The sequence below is a fragment of the Homalodisca vitripennis genome, chromosome 5 (assembly GCF_021130785.1).
Source record: "Homalodisca vitripennis isolate AUS2020 chromosome 5, UT_GWSS_2.1, whole genome shotgun sequence".
Classification (NCBI taxonomy): Eukaryota; Metazoa; Arthropoda; class Insecta; order Hemiptera; family Cicadellidae; genus Homalodisca; species Homalodisca vitripennis.
Genome location: NC_060211.1, coordinates 5304871 through 5323622, shown reverse-complemented (window position 1 = coordinate 5323622; position 18752 = coordinate 5304871). Strand labels below are relative to the sequence as shown.

The window sequence follows — 18752 nt, the reverse complement described above, 5'->3', positions numbered from 1 at the left end:
CGCTTTCGTAGTTCGCCTTTCGAGAGCCGCTTCTTTTTAGGCTCTTGCGGCAGAACTTCGCTTACTGACAAGAGAAGCCTGTCTTCTTCCATTGGGAACATTTCAGACAGTCTTAGTTGCTCAATTGGTAGTTCTTCTGGTTGAGTTTCACTTACTTCTTAAGCTTCGGTTTTGTTTATGTTTTTTGTTGGTACATTTTCCATTCTGTTCCCACTAGAACCGGGTGTTTGCAGTCCGTCTTCCCAGTGACCCGAATAGGAATATAAGGGTAATTATGACTGGGTGTCCCCTGGTTCCCAGATGGCTCCGTTGAAGATACTTAATATACCCCCTGTACCCCGAGACTGCACGGTTCGCATAACACCTTAGTCTGGGGTTGTGGGTAGAGTGGGGGAGACATCAGGAAAGGGAGGAATAGGTTATTACTCTTGATTTCAGGACAAAACCAAGAGGGGGAAAAGGTTTTTTTTACCCTAGTCACTAGAATAGTGAAAAGGGAAGGTGGCTTCCTCCTCTTGCTCTGCTTCTCCCTTAGAAGTTACAGCACAAGACGAGGAGGGTACATCACCCACGATCCCATATGGGAAAGTGGCTGATGCCGATGAGGATGCCAGTCCCCCACGGGTAACACTATCAGGATGCTCGTAACAGCGATCTGACAGAGATTCAGACACTAAGGGTTGATAACATGTAGCACACCTATTTTACTACTGCTGTTTAACTTCTTGAATTCATGTCTTGCACTACTTAACGCTACAAAATCATTTCTAACAGTGATCTGATAGACATTCCAGCAAATTACATTTGACTATTGCTGTTTAACTTCATAAATTATTGTGTCAAGTTACTTAACATTACCAACTGTTTGAATAATGTAACAACATTTCCAGCACTATATGAGTTAATAAAAACCAATAATTTAATATCAAACTAGGAGCACGGATCATTATAGATTCTGTGGCGGTGGTGGTTACTACCTGATTGCAGTATTTAATTAAACAATGGCATTTGCATTTTTTAAATATGATAAAGAAAAATACAAATTAAAGAAAAAATACAAAGTTGTGTGTGGGTTGAGGCTGTAGTCAAATAAATATTTTAGGGATTGGTTAGCTATGAAACCTCAATCTTATGAATCAACAGTATTAGGGTTTAAACTCCTAATCCTCTGTCCTTTGAAACATTGTTCAATTTAAAGATTTAGTAATTATTGATGATGATTTTGTTAATTCGGCTTTATACTTAGTGATCTTTAGTACTCTTAACAGTTTGCATGGCTCTGGTCAGTATCCACCGCAGTCGACACTAGAGAATTTATATTAGTATTTTCTTACCTCATAAAATTATTCATTAGTTATTGTGAACTTTGTTCACTGGTTGCAGTTATTGAGGTTTAGAAATAGATAGTTGCATAAACTGACTGAAACCCTACTCTTCTTATAACAACATGAATAATTTCAATTAATTAACCACAACAGTGCTTATATTATTGTTGCGATAAGGTGGAGGTGAAGGAAGTTTGCACCATGTATTATTACCTGTTGATAATAACTGAAATGATAAACAACTGTATACTTAGTTTTATAATGAAACTGTAGTGCATTGTTATTGTTATTGTACAACCAAGGAACTGCCACATTGCAGCACAAGTATCTTGGGGCCACCAGGGAAGTTAAAGCTGTTTAGAGATTGTTCAAGCTTAATAATCGGTTTCACCATTATCTGGTCATTTGGAGATCATGGAATGTGTATTGTTCTGGTTCATAATAACCAGTACTCTAGGTTCAGGTTAGTCTTTGTCCCATTAGAATAATTAATACAATTTGCACATTAGGAATCACATTAAAGCACATTAATTATTGTTTCTATAATAAATGTAATCAACAGATTATAAATTGTGTAATAAATTGTTTAAAATGTATTATGCTCAACAGTGCAGGCATTTAAGAAACACTTGATCTAATGATGCTTACTAAGAAGAATCTATTTAGAAATTGAAACAGGAAAAGTTGATCTTTTCCTTAGTTTTTTATAAAAAACCATCAAAAATGTATATGCTTCAAAGAATATCTTCTTTGAATTATATATATAAAAGTTCAATAGGTATTGTACTTTTCAGAGACTTTTTTTGTAATGTTATCAAGTAAAATAGTATCCACTTGTTCTAAGTCCTACTGAAATAAGCATACCAATAAATACGAGGCATGATAAGTGTATTCTACATTTACATGCTATATTTGTAAGCACCTTTGCAGATAAGTGCAAACACAAACATATTCCTTCTCCATGGTGTGAACATAATTAGCCAGTACTATAAAAATCGCATATCAAACCCATTGCATTTTTATATTTTACTTTCCATTAAATTTTATCCCTCTACGCACAATCCACTAAATTCTTATAAGAACAATCTCTTGAATATGAATTATTAAATTATTAGGTTCCTTTTTGGTTATTTTTTATTTCTCAGGATTTAATGATGTATCTTTTGTCAGTTTGTTCCTTCATTTTTATTGTTTACTTGCTCCCATAGATCTACTCATTTCCCTTCTTTTAACATATATTTTGCTTATTAAATAATTACATATTCCTTCACAGTGATTTTATATTTCAGCTTGATCTCTTTATACAGTGAGATAGGGCTGAATTTTAAATACACAGTGTACATCGTAAAAGAGAAAGGATCACAGTAGTCTAAATTAATATGCTTAGGTATACACATTAAATAAATAAATTTCTTTATTGCCGTAATAACAATTTTTACAACATTGCATGGCATGCGTCAAGTCGTGTAGGTATTTAAATAAAATAATATTGTAATGTTTTACAAAGTTATATGTAAAACTAAACAAATAAAAGAAAGCACTTAAAATTTTAATCCTCAAACAACAATAAAACAAAACTTAAATAGAGAGAACATTATGATTTATCGTGTAGGCCTAAAGCCTGGCACACCCCCACTCAACAGTTGTACCAACTAACCTCCCCGGTCCACAAAACTCGCCGACGGAGTAAAAGGCCCCTTGCACCAATAGGTTCCTTAGCTTCCTCTTAAACAGTGGTTACCCATTTTCAGCCTGTAGCTCAAGAGACAATTTGTTGATAAGTTTGGCCCCGACCTCAGATGGCAGGGCTTCGAAAGCCCGGAGCCTGTGCTGCGCTGGTCTTAATGCATCCCTCCCTCTAGTGTTGTAGCACGTCTCTGCCCTGCGTTACTTCACATTTGTAACGACAGTACAAGACAGTCTCATACATGTAGAGGGATGGGAGCGTTAACAAATCGAGACTTTTGAAGTGCTCCCTGCAGGATTCTCTCATTCCTATTTTCGAGATGATTCGGATTGCTTTCTTCTGCAGGACAAAGCACCTTTGGAAGTGAGTGTTTGCACATCCTTCCCACAACTTTATTCCATAAGACATGTGTGGGTACACATTAAAAGAATGGTTTTGTTAAATCTTAAAATGTAGGTGAATCTAAAGCCTAGGTTTGCCACGATCATTGTTACCACCTTGTGAACACAAACCTATATTTGTAAGCCTGAGGTTCCTCTGTAGTTCTCTGTTTCTGGCGAGTCTTCTACAACATAATATCTCGTGTTAGATGGAGTTTAGAACTGTATAATGTTTATTAATATGTGTTATTCTTGTTATAAATTACTAATATCTTTCTAACGTCTATGGTTTTGTAATAATCCAATGTTGTACTTCTTGTTTGATTTAATTTACCCCACTCTAATTGGTTGGAGTGTGTTTTGAATGTTTAGATTAACATTTTAATCTAAAAAGTGGGAGATATAGGTCTGATCATTGAGCAAAAACTTTTTGTAAATCAATTGTTATTTTCATAAAATTAGGCTGTTACCATCTATATTAATTTAATTAATGTCAAAAGTCACTTGAAATATGTATATATACAAAAAGATTTATATATATATATATATATATATATATATATATATATATAAATCTTTTTGATTATTTTTTTTTATACATTTACCCGTTTCCCTGTCCTTTTATCTCTCTTTTAATTTGTAAATGATTTCATATGTTTTCACAGAATTAATAATCTTATCCTGTGGGATATTGTTAAATTTTCAGTAGTTGTGTATGTTATATTCTTGACTTAGTCCTTATTTCATTCTTAAACTTGTGAATATAACTAAATATTAGCTAAAATGTCTCCCTTCAATTGCAAAAAGTGTAAGCCTCCATTCCCAATGCAGAACAAATCCCCTATTGATAACCAAACCACCAAGTCAGTTGTAACATCCTCTCCAACAAACAAAAAACGAATCTCATCCATCAACTTGTCATAAAGAAAAGCTACCACCAATGACTGCAAGAATACAATCTGACAATGAAGACCCGAAAGATTTTTTAATAAACACATTCACTACTACACTAGAATCATTCACCAGTATTTGAATAAGTCAATCAGTCTGCATTACATTCCTGATCATGATGTCTCTGGAATGAGAGACCCTTTTAACTCATATTCAGAGGAAAGAAACTGTTTTTAAGCAACACTTGACATAGAAAAATGATAACCTAATAATATGTTATCAAAACATAAGAGGTCTGTCTACAAAAATAAACTGGCTCAATCACCTGTTAAGTTAAATATGCCCCAACCTTTTAGTTTTAATAGAACAAAATGATATTGAAAACCCAAAACTTAAGACTTCACACTTGTATCTGAGTACTGCTGAAAAGAACATAAACTATGGGGAGTAGCTATTTATTGCAAGGACAACGAAATAAACAACACGGAAGCAACTAACCACTGTGTAGAAAAACTATTTGAGGCTTTAATGGCTCACTTTACAAAGGGAAGCATCTCTTTGGTGTTTACTCTCCTCTGGTGTAAATATTCAAGCTAGCTTGGACATCCTATCGAGCATCCTGGACAATTATCAAACATGTCATCAACTCTGATAGGAGACATCAAAATTGGCAGATTAAAGCGTATAAACCATGACTGTCTGATGCTTGAAAATGAAATGGCAACACAAAACATGAGAATGCTCCTCTCTCACGAACTCGCATTGCACCTGACACCGGTACATCATTCATATAAACATATTTCTGACTTTAGCAGAGCTGCATTTCCGTAAATATTGAACTCTTTTCTCATGCTACTAATATACTCTGATAATGATCCATACATTAGTACTAATCTTGACAAGTGACGGTTCTAGATGATGGCAGCTATTAAATCTGTTGATTATATATTCCCACAGAATTTACAAAAAATGCAGTGTCCAATGTCTGAAGCTTGCAAAGATAGCTACCGGCTTTAATTTGTGTGGTTGATTTTCTGTTTCGCCATTGAAAATAATTTTGAGTGCTTCTATTACTTCTTTCCAATCTTCATTCATCCAATCACCTTGCAAGTGTCATCTCTCGCTGACCAACATGTGTTTGATAGACTTTAGGTTTAAGTTGTTTTCCTGTATCCACGTATCAATGGAAACTACACTACTTCTGCCGCCCTATACATTAAAGACTACAGTAGTCTTACTTCCTTATATTTTGTATAGAACAGTGCAGTACACCAAACTTGACATATGTGCCCTTATTTTTCAAATATTCTCAACTGAATTGTTTCCATATGGTTATTAAAACCTTTACCTTACCCAAAATGTTGCCGCCCTGGACTACAGCCCCAATGGCCCCCCCTAAATATGCCACTGATAAGGTTGTAAAACATTAAATTACATTATTGATACATATAATTAATTTTATTCCATATAAAAATTTGGACTAGATGTTTAAAAATCGCTTTAAAAGTTCACAAAGTTCATTTCAAAACATTAATTGAATTTTGAGTTTAACTCCAGTTCATCTTCCTTTTATTGCAGTGTCTGGTATCTGACACTGTCTTAGACTTATCTGAGACAGCATCAGATACAAGACACTGCAATAAAAGGAAGATGAACTGGAGTTAAACTCAAAATTCAATTGGATCAACCCTTCCTACAATAGCTACTTTATCTGTTCAAAACATAAACATGAACAAATTATATTTGGTTTCAGATGGCACCATAATATTTCAACCTCTGGCTAAGCAGCAGTTTCTAAATCCCCTGGTCAATAATGGAGATTCTCCAACTCGTGAAGGTTTTGAAATAAACCTCAACAAGCAAATCAATGGAAGTAAAGAATTAAATGAAAGTAAAAATAATGAAGAAAAAGACATATACCCAGAAGACACTGGTTTTAGGCTTAGCCCAAATTCATACCTGATTGGAGAAAAGGGACAACTCCATAAATTAAAAAATTATGGAAGTAATGGTGAATCAAGAACCTCACAAAATAATTCAGTACTTCTAAAATTAGAGTTGTCAAATTCAGCATCAAAAGTAAATATGGACAGTACTTTTATGGAGGAATATTTAATAAATTATTCTTTAATAAGGTTTTGGAGACTTTTTTGGACATATCTCTACTCAGATCAAAATGCATTGCCAGTGTTTGTGGGTAAAATGCTTACAAGAACATTATCCAAAAGAAGTTTACCACCCAGTACGACTCTGAAACGTCACTTTTTAAGACAATCCCCTTACATTAGTAGGATTCCTCAGTCAGTTGCTGGCTCTAGCTTATATGGATCTTTTGCCTATGCTCAAATTGGTTCATTCCCATTTGAAAATCAAGAGGAGGAGGAAGAAGGAGAGGAAGAAGAAGAGGAGGAAGAAGAGGAGGAAGAAGAAGAAGAATAAGAAAATAAAGACATCTTAACTCTAGTTGCAGAAGAAGACATGGAGTTATTAACTCTGTGGATAAAGGAGAGAAAACAGTGGGAATTTTCGGACTTAAGCAGAGCATTTGACAGTGTATCTCGTAAACTTCTTTTAAACAAAATTTCTTTGAATTGGATAAATTCTTACTTAACTAATAGAAAACAATTTGTTGAGATCAAAACTACTGAAAAATTGTATTATTTGCAGCCATTCTTCTCTTGCACAGATTTATCACAGCATTCCAAAGTTCATTTCCTGTGGTCCATAAAAAATGTTGTGCCTCTACGCAGATGATGCTAGTTTAAGGATTAGTGAAAAATCATTAAATAATTTAGAAAATAATACAGTCCTAAATCTAGCAGGTATGAACAATTATTTAAGTACCATAATTTATTATTAAATGCACGTAAAACCAATTTTATCATGTTCTCAACAGGGAAAAGTAAACAATCCATTGATCCAGTTGTAAATATTAATAATCAAGTTTTGACAAAAATAACTTCCACAACATTTTTAGGTCTAATTGTAGATGAAAACTTGACATGGAATCTCCACATCGACCTTGTAGTTAGTAAGGTTACTTCAGGAGTATATGCTATTTACCGAATGTCAACCAAATTTTGTTCTACTAATACATTTAACGCACTCTATTATGCACTGGTCGTATCATCTGTTGCTTTAGGTATTGTTATTTATGGTGATACATCAAAGCAGAACTTAGATAGGATTTTTCTTGTTCAAAAAAGACTTATACAAACCATGTTGAATCTAAATTTGTATGTTTCAGTTCGCCAACAGTTTTTTTCACTTGGTCATTATGACTACAGGCTTTATGTGTTTCATACCACACTACATGTTAAACAATTATGTAATGATAGTTTAATTCCTAGGATAGGTGACATATATACTTATTTTACCAGACAGAAACGAAATTGGCATTGATTCCCATTGGCTAGAACTCTTTAATAAAAAAATATCAAGTGCAGGTGCAAAAATTGTATTGAGGCTTCCTATGGAATTAAGAGGCGTTGATAACTTTAAAAAAAGCTAAAATTCTATTTAACAGAGAAAATATTGTATAGGTTAACTAAACTATAATTAATTCAGTTCTCTTATTATATACTCTATATATTTGATTGATATTGTTTATATATGTTTATTTTAGTTTTTAAGGTTGAGTTTATTCTAATGGCACCTTTCAATGTATACCACTGCATACTTTATGAATAAAGTTATTTTCATTTAAGTTCAATTCAGTACTAATACTTGTTAATGGTGTATACTTGTTGTGGTGGTGTGGTGGTTTTTGTTGGTGGTGTAATTGGAAAAAATATTGTACTGCTGAAGTTTATCAAAAATAAATCTCAAACTAAAAATATATAAAAAATTTTGGTTATTTTGCTTTTTTGAGTGGGTTGGATAAAGAGGAAAGTTCATTCCTATGGATTTATTTCAACAAAGTTAATTTCAAAAGAAAAATTTCATTTTTATCAGGAAAAAAAAGTTTTTATTGCTCCCTTTGTAAGAAGGGGAGTACTTTAGGGACAAACCCTTTGGATTATGTTAGAGAGATTGAAATTTCATACATTTCTCATTTAATACTGTATTGATTGAGCTACTTTACCAGAAAATAGTAGTAAAATTCAGCAATATCAGATGCACAAGGTTACTTAGAACAAATAACATTACATTTATCAGACTTAGTGTAGTGTGGTTGATAGTAGAAGCATAATTGAGTGAGGCAAAGAAAGAAGTACATTCTTTTCCTAGAAGGATAATTGAATAACTTTTATAAAGTATTTATCAAAGTTTGGAATGTCAGATATTGCTGTAAAGCTATTTGTATCACTATGGAACTTTTTAGGGTGATAGGTTCAGTGTATTTTGTATAAGTAGGCAAATTAACCTGTAAACTGAAGATTTAAAATTCCTTTTTAAGATATTGTTGGACATATAGGATATAGGAATTATGTTTTAATCTTTTATGATGTATACAATGTGCCTTAAAGTGATCTTACTTAAAACTGAGCCATTTCTATGGTGATTCCATCTTGTTAGATATCAATTCCATACTCTGTAAACTAGTAGTAGTGGTAGTTAGGTCTGCAAATGTTGATGATTTTTAGCAAGATTCAAACTGGATCACAGTTAGCACCAATAACAATTCCAGCACAATCTTCCTGTGTCTGAGGTAACTTGTTTTTGGTCAAAATATGATCATACAGAAAATTTTGGATCAATTATTCATTCATTATTTTAAAGAGAAGGGGAAAATATGTAACGTAAATGTAACTAATTCCATTAAAACAAGTTTATTAGCAATACATGATTTACTATTATCATAAGCAATCTTCTGTTAGCTTCATAAAAACAAAAGATTTTACCTTCTAAATTTATCTATTGAAGCTATACAAATCTTTTCTACAGTGAAGGTGACCATTGTTGCATTGTAGTAGAACCGACTCCTCTATACCATGTTACTCTGCTGATACCATGTTAGTTCATACCCATTTCACAGAGTGGAAAAGGAATAAACATATTTATAAATATAATTCATATAAATAGATATAACATAGAATGTAGACCAAAACGTTTTGGGTTGGACCTGAAATATTCGGCAGTATTTAGTAGTTCCGTTGGTGACAATATTCAGCACATCAATGAGGTCACACTTGTGTAAAAGGAAGACTCTACACCAATTTTGTCAATACTGTATATAATATCTTGTTAGTATGACAAAGCAAACATTTTTTAAATATTTAGTATGACCAAAAATATGACTAAGAATACATACATAGTAGTGAAAATTTAAAAAAAGATTATGATAATAAGTTTTATCAGTTTAGTTTTAAAATTCAATAATACGTCTACAAAAAATAGGTACATGCAAAGGTGCATGTGATTGTAGAATTAATGTTGAAAAAGCTACTTATAGAATACAATAATTTACAAGGTACAGAAATCTATAATTGAGAACATATTTGATAATACAACGCTATATGTTGAAGTGTTTCATGCTTTAAATGTGAAAAGATGTGTGCTTTTTGTTTATACTGAACTTTTGTAGGATGCTAAATCTGCCTATTTGTATAAGATTACCGTAGTTTATAAACCTACACTTGTTTTACATATTCAAAAGATATTTCTATTGTACCATAGTCGAAGAGTAACATAGTAAATTATCTCAATAAGACTTTGTATACTAAAGCCACTGAACAATCCAAGAAGTCCTCCACACTGACCTGAAACAAATTGCAATTAACTGACATTAATATATAACAATATAGATTGCTATAAGCTCAGATCTTATGCAATTAACATTAATTGAAACCATCAACTGTTTTCAGAATCATATTTAGATTTTGTAAAGTCATAGACACAAAAGTCCTAAATTTGTGAAGAACTCCAACACACATATTAAAATATAATACCCATGGTGAATATAAAAAGCATGCTATGACTAATGATAAATTAATCTCTATTATATAATTGGTCCTAATTACAACACTATCCTTTAAGAGGGACAATATTAGTGCAGTATTAAATTTGCTTAATCAATCTAAAAGGCTAAGATAAAGGATCAAAATTCTTTATGCAGTTCTATTAGACCTGTATTAGACAAGACAGTAAAAATATCACATTGTGCAAACCCTACATTTGGCACATTCTAATTCAAACAACCAGTTTTAGCAACTAGTTGAGCTCTAAAGCAATTTAGAGGAAGATGACAGAAGAGCAAAAGATCAGAGAGTGTGGAATAAAGTCGTAATAAATATAAAAGCAAAGGTCTTCAGATAGAAGATATTTTACAAAGATGGAGGAAGTCTTCTACAATTACCAGCTTTAATTTTATCATGTTACATTGAGTGAGAGAAGGTTAATATAAAATCTTCTGGAGAATTTAATGTTCAATTAGTTCTTGTGGAAGTTATATTTATATATTTCTAAATGGGTATGATTCTCGCCAGAATAAACTTATTACATTTGTACACTATTTATAGCTATGGTGGCAACGCAGTGTAACATGTTCATTGTAGTTGACATACCTAGCTTTTCTTTTCTCTGTCAACTGTTTATTTATTTATTTATTTATTTAAACGGAAACCCATTACATGCAACTACATAACAATAAGCAATCAAAGTTTGAAGAAAAAAAAAAATTATATAATAGCTATTACACGGATGGCAGCAGGCAATAACATTAATCAAAGAAGAGTCCATCGTGCACAAGAGATATCCAAGTAAAAATAAGAGAGACAACGTATACAACCCATGACAGTACGATAAGTAATATAAATAACAATAATCATAATAGATAATAAAAATATATGTAAATACACACATATATGTATAATACAAATCTAAGAACCAATAACATAAATATATCTTAATCATTACAAAGAAATAGTGGAAAATTCCACAATAATCAATAGCATTAATCATGCATAGCAGCCGTGCACAATACACATCCACGTCCAACCGAATCCAGCTTATTAAAAAATCTGTATCAATTCAAGAAGAATATCAATATGAGAACAATAACAATACTATAACAATAACAATGTGATACAATAACAATAACCATGCAATAACAATAAACCAAAATAATACAAGAAATATAGTAAAAACCATAACAACTACGTAAATTTACCTATAAGCATTAACAAGAAAATAAACTATGCAACATACAACAACAGACCATTACACTACCTAGCCATAACATTGAATAACAACTCCGCAACAATCACAGCCACACCAAAATACCATAAGTGGTCCCCCGAGTGCACCACCACTCGCAGTACAAGCGCTGATCACAGTGAGACATCACAGGACCACTGACAACATATGATACTGTGGCCCTTTAAAGGCACCACCAATTAAATATTTTCGCAAACAGCACCACTGCTAATGATCATTTCTAAATTCAATTTTTTAATTGTTACATACCATAAAAACATATTTTACATGACATAAAAACAGTAAAGAATGTTTTGTTTCTAATTCAAGAAAATATTTTATATTTATGACAGGAGTTCACTGAAAAAGTGGTAATATAACATATTTTAAAGCTTCAGTGTTTCTGTGGTGTTGTGTATTCAAGCGGACGATACTCAACTGAGAAAGTCAGCATATCCGATGAGTTCACTTCGGCGACTGGTGATGAACTGAGACTCCTTGAAGTAAATGGACACACGAGACAGACGCACCCTGCAAGTCAAAATCAGCATCTGTAAGATTTATATCTGAATTATGGTATATTAGCTGATACTCAATTTTTATTTCTGTTTCTGGTGGACTGTGTGAACCTGACTAGTTCAACAGGTGTATTATATTTAAAGTAATCAATGGAAAGTGTGATATTATTCCATATTGTATCGATGCTATAGTGTGAGGGCTCATGTTTTTTAGTTGTTTTATGCTAGATGAGAACTTTAAGCTGGATGGTCAAAATATCTCATTGAAATCTGTCAAGAAGCCGTTTCATCAGATCAGCACTGCGAGGACGGGTATTGTCTTTAATAAGGACAGTTCCAGAAGTGAGCATTCCCATTCCTTTATTCTGAAAGGCTCTCCCCCACCAACATGTTTCACAGTAAACTTCTTTGTTTATCTTGGTCCCTGACTGTAATAATTCCACAAGCAGAGCCCCTTTCTGGTCCCAAAACATGGTAGCTTTGGTCTTTTTGTTGTTGAAGGTTATTTTAAAAGTTTGTGGATTTATTACGTGAATTTAAATGGATCCATTGTTGGGATTGTTGTTTAGTTTCTGGGGTGTTATACAAAATCTATGTTTTGCCCCCTGTAACAATTATATCTTCTTCGTCAGATTCATAATAGTTAAGAAACAGTAATGCTGCTGCCATCTATCAACTTTATGGTCATCAGATAAAATCTTTGAAACTCATAGAGTACGGAGATTCTTGTAGCCTAGGTGCTACATTATGATAGTGTAGAGAAGTGATCTTGAAATTTCAGGTAACAGACAGCTCGGTGAACCTCAGATTCCCTTTAACTGTTTCATCAATTTGTTCAACGAGGTCTTCCTTTAGAAGAGACTTGTTTTGTAACGTTTTCACTATATACTCCTGACACTTCAGCGAATAACAGTTCACACTTGATAGGAGAATCAATCGTATTAGAGGTGTTTACATATTGTAAAGTGAAATGGTAATGGCGGACACTCAACATTGCATGAGATGTTAGGATAAGGGTATGCAGTCTTCTACTGTGTATTGGTGTAAAACACTGATTGACTGGCTCTTTCACAGCATTATCTGATATTGAAATATGCCAATATATAAACCGTTCTTCACCCATCAAAATATTTAATCTATTTTAGTTTTGTCAAACTTTTACGGAACACAATGATATGTGACGACTACTGTTTAAAATGTTTAAACTCACCCAAACACATCTGGATCTGTTTCATTTTCCCTGTAAGCTCCAAAAAGTGCCTTGTAGTCGAATGTCGCCTGAGAGGTCTCTGCATCGTACTGAATGGATGTACAGGAAGGCAAGCAGTTGCAGGTGCCTTCTAGATTTAGTTCATCCATTGCTTGCCGTATTTGCTGGATATTCAGATTATCTAAAACATACATACAGGAGACATAATCTTGCTTTTTTATGAGATTTCAAGCACTGGGTACATTAATTATTATTATTACAACATATTAAACAGCAGTATTGAAAATTACAGAAGCTTTCTTCAAATTTATAAAATTGAAGCTACATACTACAGAGCATTTGATATTAAAGTTTAAAATCATACAGTGCATGTTCTTTGAATTTTATATAAAAAGATTTGAAGTGATTTATATTTTTACGATTCCTGACTAACTAATAAAAAATAGAAATATTCAAAGAAATTTTTTAAAATAAGAAACTAACAAATCTTGATTAATAAAAAAATTAGGTTAGAATTAATGACTGAGCTTGTGACAGAGTTAATGCTATGTTTTACCAAGTGCTTTGACAGTACAGTTTTTCAATCCAGCTCCACAGATTGGGGTGTTTGGAAACCCTGGGAACAGAAATAGAACAATACTGTGTTATTAATGGCATTATATACATAAGGAAATCCGCTTTTTGGTGACAGCTTACCAATTTTTAGGTCAGTATTGAATGAGAATGTCTGTTGGCAAAAAATAAAATTATAAGCAATAATTAAGAATAATTAACCATACTTTTCTTTTTCATAACCTCCTGCTAATAATCTACTTTAAAAGGTCATATCTTTATAAAACCTCATTGCAATAAGTGGCTTTGATTGATTTAAAAGTTTAAAAGTATCTAAAGTGTTGTAATCAGTAGCCAAGTTTAGCCAGTAGTTCAAGGCTTCATAGCTATGGAGAGGTTTGCTGGTACTTTGATTATATCCAGTAGCTTGGAAACCAAAAAGTCTAAGTATGGAGCGATTTGGAGACATAGAACTCTTTGAATCCACTGTCCTAAAAACTCAAGAACAATGAGCCATTGAAACTAAAGGAAAGGGGAGCTGTATATAATATTTTTGTGCAGAATCTAGATAATCACAAGGATGGAAGGATCAACTGTTGGCATGGCCTGAAATACAGGAAGGAATACCGTATTTATAAATATAGTGCCAAAATGGTAATAGCACATGAAAGATCATACCATTTTTACCATTATATTTTGAACAAATTTTAAATATTTAATCGCTTTTATGACTACATTCATAATTATATTTTTAAAATCAAACATTATTTTATTTATATGATGAGAATGTATAACAATATTTGATAACAGTATTTCATAGCAAACTACCCATCATTTTTTTGTTTAAACCCAAGATTATTTTACTTTTTTGTTTACAATGAAATATGCTACACCATTCAGCCCAGTAGTCCAGTGCATATCTCATATGACAAAAGGGCAGATGGATTGAGTACCTTAGCTCCAACCTCAATTCATCTTCATCTCATCCAAAAGGAGTAGGTTTCAAAATGACACAACACAATTTGGAATACCTGCGATGAATTTTTTTAGCTTAAAACACAAAGACCCACAGGTAAGACCAAAGGTTTACATAATACGTGGCTATTAGTACAGTTTAATTTCATACAAGTTTACTCAGGTGATGTAATTATCCACGCTATTGTTAGGTGTGATAAATAAACTTTAGCCTTGTGACTATTAAGTGATAGGAAATGAAGTTAAATTATATATTATTTAAACTATCTTACTCCAATTATCTTAAATGTAGGATACTAGTTATATTATTATATTACTACTTACCTTTAGTTTCACTTAAATATAAATGATACCACATACAGTCATTTACACAAACATTATTCTATGCCTTATGAGCTCAGGTACATTCCAGGTTACTGTATGACTATTTCTATTGCAACAAACTAAATTAAGTTTTTTCTGGAGAGCTTTCTCTCTCGCTAAGCTCATGGAAAGTATGTCGTTTTCACCAGCAACCCTCTCTTGTTACTCTAAGGGCAGTACTGCAAATACAGTTATTCTTTAGGGTACAACTTCTTCAGTGTTAGTGCTCACAATGTATTGTCAGATATCACATATATCACTAGTGATATTTTGATGATGTTTGGTGATATTGGTACTAGAGAGACCAGAGGGCAAGATAATATCGCCCATCACTACGACCCTGGGGTTATATTTTGACTAATTTGGTGATATCACTAGCTTATTCTAGTGGTCTCTGTGAGTACGTATTGAAATATAACGTTTTAAGGAAATTAATGTGCTTTTAAAATCGTATAAGCTTTTTCCTGACATCAGTTAGGTGCCATAACCATTTAAACATTAATATTTCTTTACATCAATTTATTGTGAAATATTTAAAGCAGCTTAAATGATAACAAAGTGAATCAGATTGTAAACACACAAAAAACGTAATTGACACTGTTCATTTCACTTTATATACATAATTTCAATAAAGATTGAATTAAAAAAAGTAATTGCTCCTCTAAGGCTTTTTGTGATTAATCTTTATTAAAATTAAATTAAGTTATTGCCGTTGATACGAATTGTGTGTGTGTGTTTTTACAGAGGTTGGAGAAAAATACTGTTACCTATCCTGCAGGACCAGTCGTTTGGCCTGGGTATGTCGAACTCAGATGTCAATACCGACTAAAAACCTCCTCTTTCTCTGGCCTCTGTATTACCGCGGAAACCGCCGCTAGGCATTACTTCACGAGGAGAAGATATAGAGCAGCAGCTCTTTCTTCAGGTGGTTCAAGTGACTTCTTCCGTGTCTTTGGCTCTCTTTCTTTCGATGGACCGCAGCTCCTTAAGAACTTCCGTGGCAAAAGTACTGATCGAGTCACAGGCAGCCTTCAATCCCAGCATTGCTTCTACTAGGCTTTCTGGTTGTAATGTTTGGTTGAGGACCATTTCTAAGTCATTACGCTGTGAACTGAAGCGTGGAAATGTAAAGAACACGTGTTCCACGTCTTCGCTAACGCCGGGTCAGGACGGACACTCTGTGAATAATGAAATAATGAAGGTGAGCCCTGAAGTATCCATGTCCTGACAGCATTTGTGTGAGATATTAGTGTGTGAGTGTACCATATTTAATTAATAAAAAACACATGGTCATATTCAACTGTATAATCAGTGAATATACGTCATGGTAAATATAAGAATATACATGTAAATATATATTTAGTACAAAATTATAAAATTAGTATCCTGTTAGTAAAATTGTATTTGTTGGATTTAAGAATCAAAAGTCAATTTTATTATCATTGTACATATTACGTATTACGTATCTGCTATAGCCAGATGTAATAAATAGATACAACGGAGTATCGAAAAATCAAACAAAACGAGACAAAAGTATTTACTGAACTGATTGTAAATTTACTGCCCTTTGACCTATTGATCCTGAAATAGAGGTCTTCAAGAGACACCTTTGCACCAAGTTTAAAGTCTCCAGGACTTCTCAATCAAATTATCACTCAGATGGGCAGATAATGACATAATTTTAAGAAGGAACTGACAAGGCCTTAATAATGTTATAACACTTACGTGGCATGTTGAACTTTGCACACTTGCAGTGATTCATTGTGAAATTTGTCAAACACTCAAGCTGGCAGTTGTTCTGAGTGTAGACCTTGAAGTATTTTAGATGCCTTTCGTAAGGAAAGAAACACTGCCTCTTGTTGGGGTTGTAGTTCTGTAAGGACTCACTGGTCGTCATCATGTTGGCTTTCACAGAGAGTACGATCTCGCTGTCCAGTGGAACTCGGAAGTAACTCTCCCCAATCTGAGGCACCTCAGCTGGGTTGTGTAGTTTTATCTGAAATAAACACATTTACTTGAATCATGTACGTTTTTAAGGTTTATTTCCTCTATGCTTCTGAACTTATGCATCATTGCATGCTCCAATACATAAATCTTCCTATTTGCGTGCACTGTGCCTCTGTATTATAAAAGAAGGTAAAAGAGAACGGCAGATATTGTGACATTTCACTCTCAGAGAACTCATGAGGATATTTATGGCATTATATGCAACATTGAAAGCCTCTCGAGCATCTTGCAGATGTAGTTGCAAGTTGCAAGATGTAGCAAGTTGCAAGATGTATGAAAAGAGGCAAATTAAGAATGAGCTTTATTTGTAATGCATATAAATATTCAATTGTGAAACGTTCTTCATAATTCTAGTTCTTAATTCAGAGAAGCATGATATTATTAAAGTTGGTTAGTAGCAATTTGCAACGTGTAAAATTAATTTTTCAGATAAAGAATAGTACAAAGAAACGCTAAAAGTTCAAAAATGAATTTACACGAAAATAATGAAATTTAGGAGTAAAAATAACAGAACAAAAAGATTAAAAGAAAGGCCATTAAAAAATTGATTTAAAATACTACTATGTTTAAAGAACAAATTTACACATTCTTTAAGTTTTGGAAAGTAAAAACAAAAACACCAAATTATTAGATACTTAAGAGGCAGCTTAAGTGATGGAATTTGTAAAACATTTTACTTCCTTGTGTTTTGGTCTTGATAAAAGAAGAACAGTGGAAACTGGAGCTTTATATCTCAACCAAGTACAAAATGGCAGCTCATTGAAATTAATTAAACATTCAATGAAGCAAAACGTGAACATCCACATTCAGAAGGTATATACTTCAATAGACAACCACTTTTCTTACAAACACAAACCTTTAATTACCTGCTGCAGGACATGTTTTTGTGATACTTTACGTTGAAATAGAGTGTTTAAGTGAACAAGAGCATATTATGATCCTGATGATTATGAGGCTATGGGGACCGGATGAGATCTTATGATGAAGTAAGGAATTTATTTATTTATTTACTTATCCCAATTGAAACTCTGTATCTAAATTAGGAGTTCAAAAAATCCAATGTTTCCAGGAAACAGGCAATGTTAAAGACCGTCCCAAACCTGGACAACTAAAATCAGCTACAAACCAAGCATTGTCACTTGACGTTTTAGTCTGTTATGTCAGATCCTCATGCATCAACAAGAAATGTTTCTCAACTATTAGGTATATGTCAAACATCAGTTTGTAAAGTTTTACATGCCAGTGGTTAAAAAGCGTACAAAATTTGTTTAGTTCATGAGCTAAGTGAGGACAATTTTGATCGTCATGTAGAATTTTGTGAAAAAATGATGTGGAATATTGATAATAACACAACTAGACTAAACATCATTGCTTTCTCAGAAGAAGCAACATACTCGTTAAACGTTAACAGACACAATGCTTGTTATTGGGATGATGATAACTCTCATTGGATGAGAGAGAACTTATCTAGTACCCTGAAAAATTAAAAATTTGACTCAGCACTGTAAGGGATCAGTTTGTTGGGCCTTTTTTTATTGATGGAAACCTTAATGCCCAGGTATATCAGGAAATGTTACAGAATCAGGTTTATCCATTAAACCAAGTAGCTACCAACAACTGTAATGAAGTTTGGTTCCAGCAGGATGGAGCACCTCCACACTATAACCTGTATATACGCGAGTATTTAAGCAATATTTTTCCAAATCG

General features: G+C 33.0%; 2 protein-coding genes across 2 annotated transcripts in view; one reads left to right on the top strand and one right to left on the bottom strand.

Moving 5' to 3' along the window:
• The first annotated feature begins 1603 nt into the window (after positions 1–1603).
• LOC124361731 lies at positions 1604–7995 on the top strand. Its single transcript, XM_046815683.1, has 2 exons — positions 1604–1788; positions 6037–7995. The coding sequence occupies exons 1-2, from the start codon at positions 1740–1742 to the stop codon at positions 6720–6722; spliced, it is 735 nt and encodes a 244-aa protein (XP_046671639.1). The 5' UTR covers positions 1604–1739; the 3' UTR covers positions 6723–7995.
• Positions 7996–9077: 1082 nt separating this feature from the next.
• The window catches only part of LOC124363341 (pickpocket protein 28-like), a 45283-nt gene continuing 35608 nt past the window's right edge, over positions 9078–18752 (bottom strand). Inside the window, exons 10-14 of the mRNA XM_046818590.1 lie at positions 16764–17034; positions 13705–13764; positions 13149–13329; positions 11860–11951; positions 9078–9985 (exon numbers count right to left, since the gene is read on the bottom strand). Coding sequence (XP_046674546.1) covers positions 9876–9985; positions 11860–11951; positions 13149–13329; positions 13705–13764; positions 16764–17034 — 714 coding nt within the window. The 3' untranslated portion in view covers positions 9078–9875. The remainder of the gene's footprint in view (positions 9986–11859; positions 11952–13148; positions 13330–13704; positions 13765–16763; positions 17035–18752) is intronic.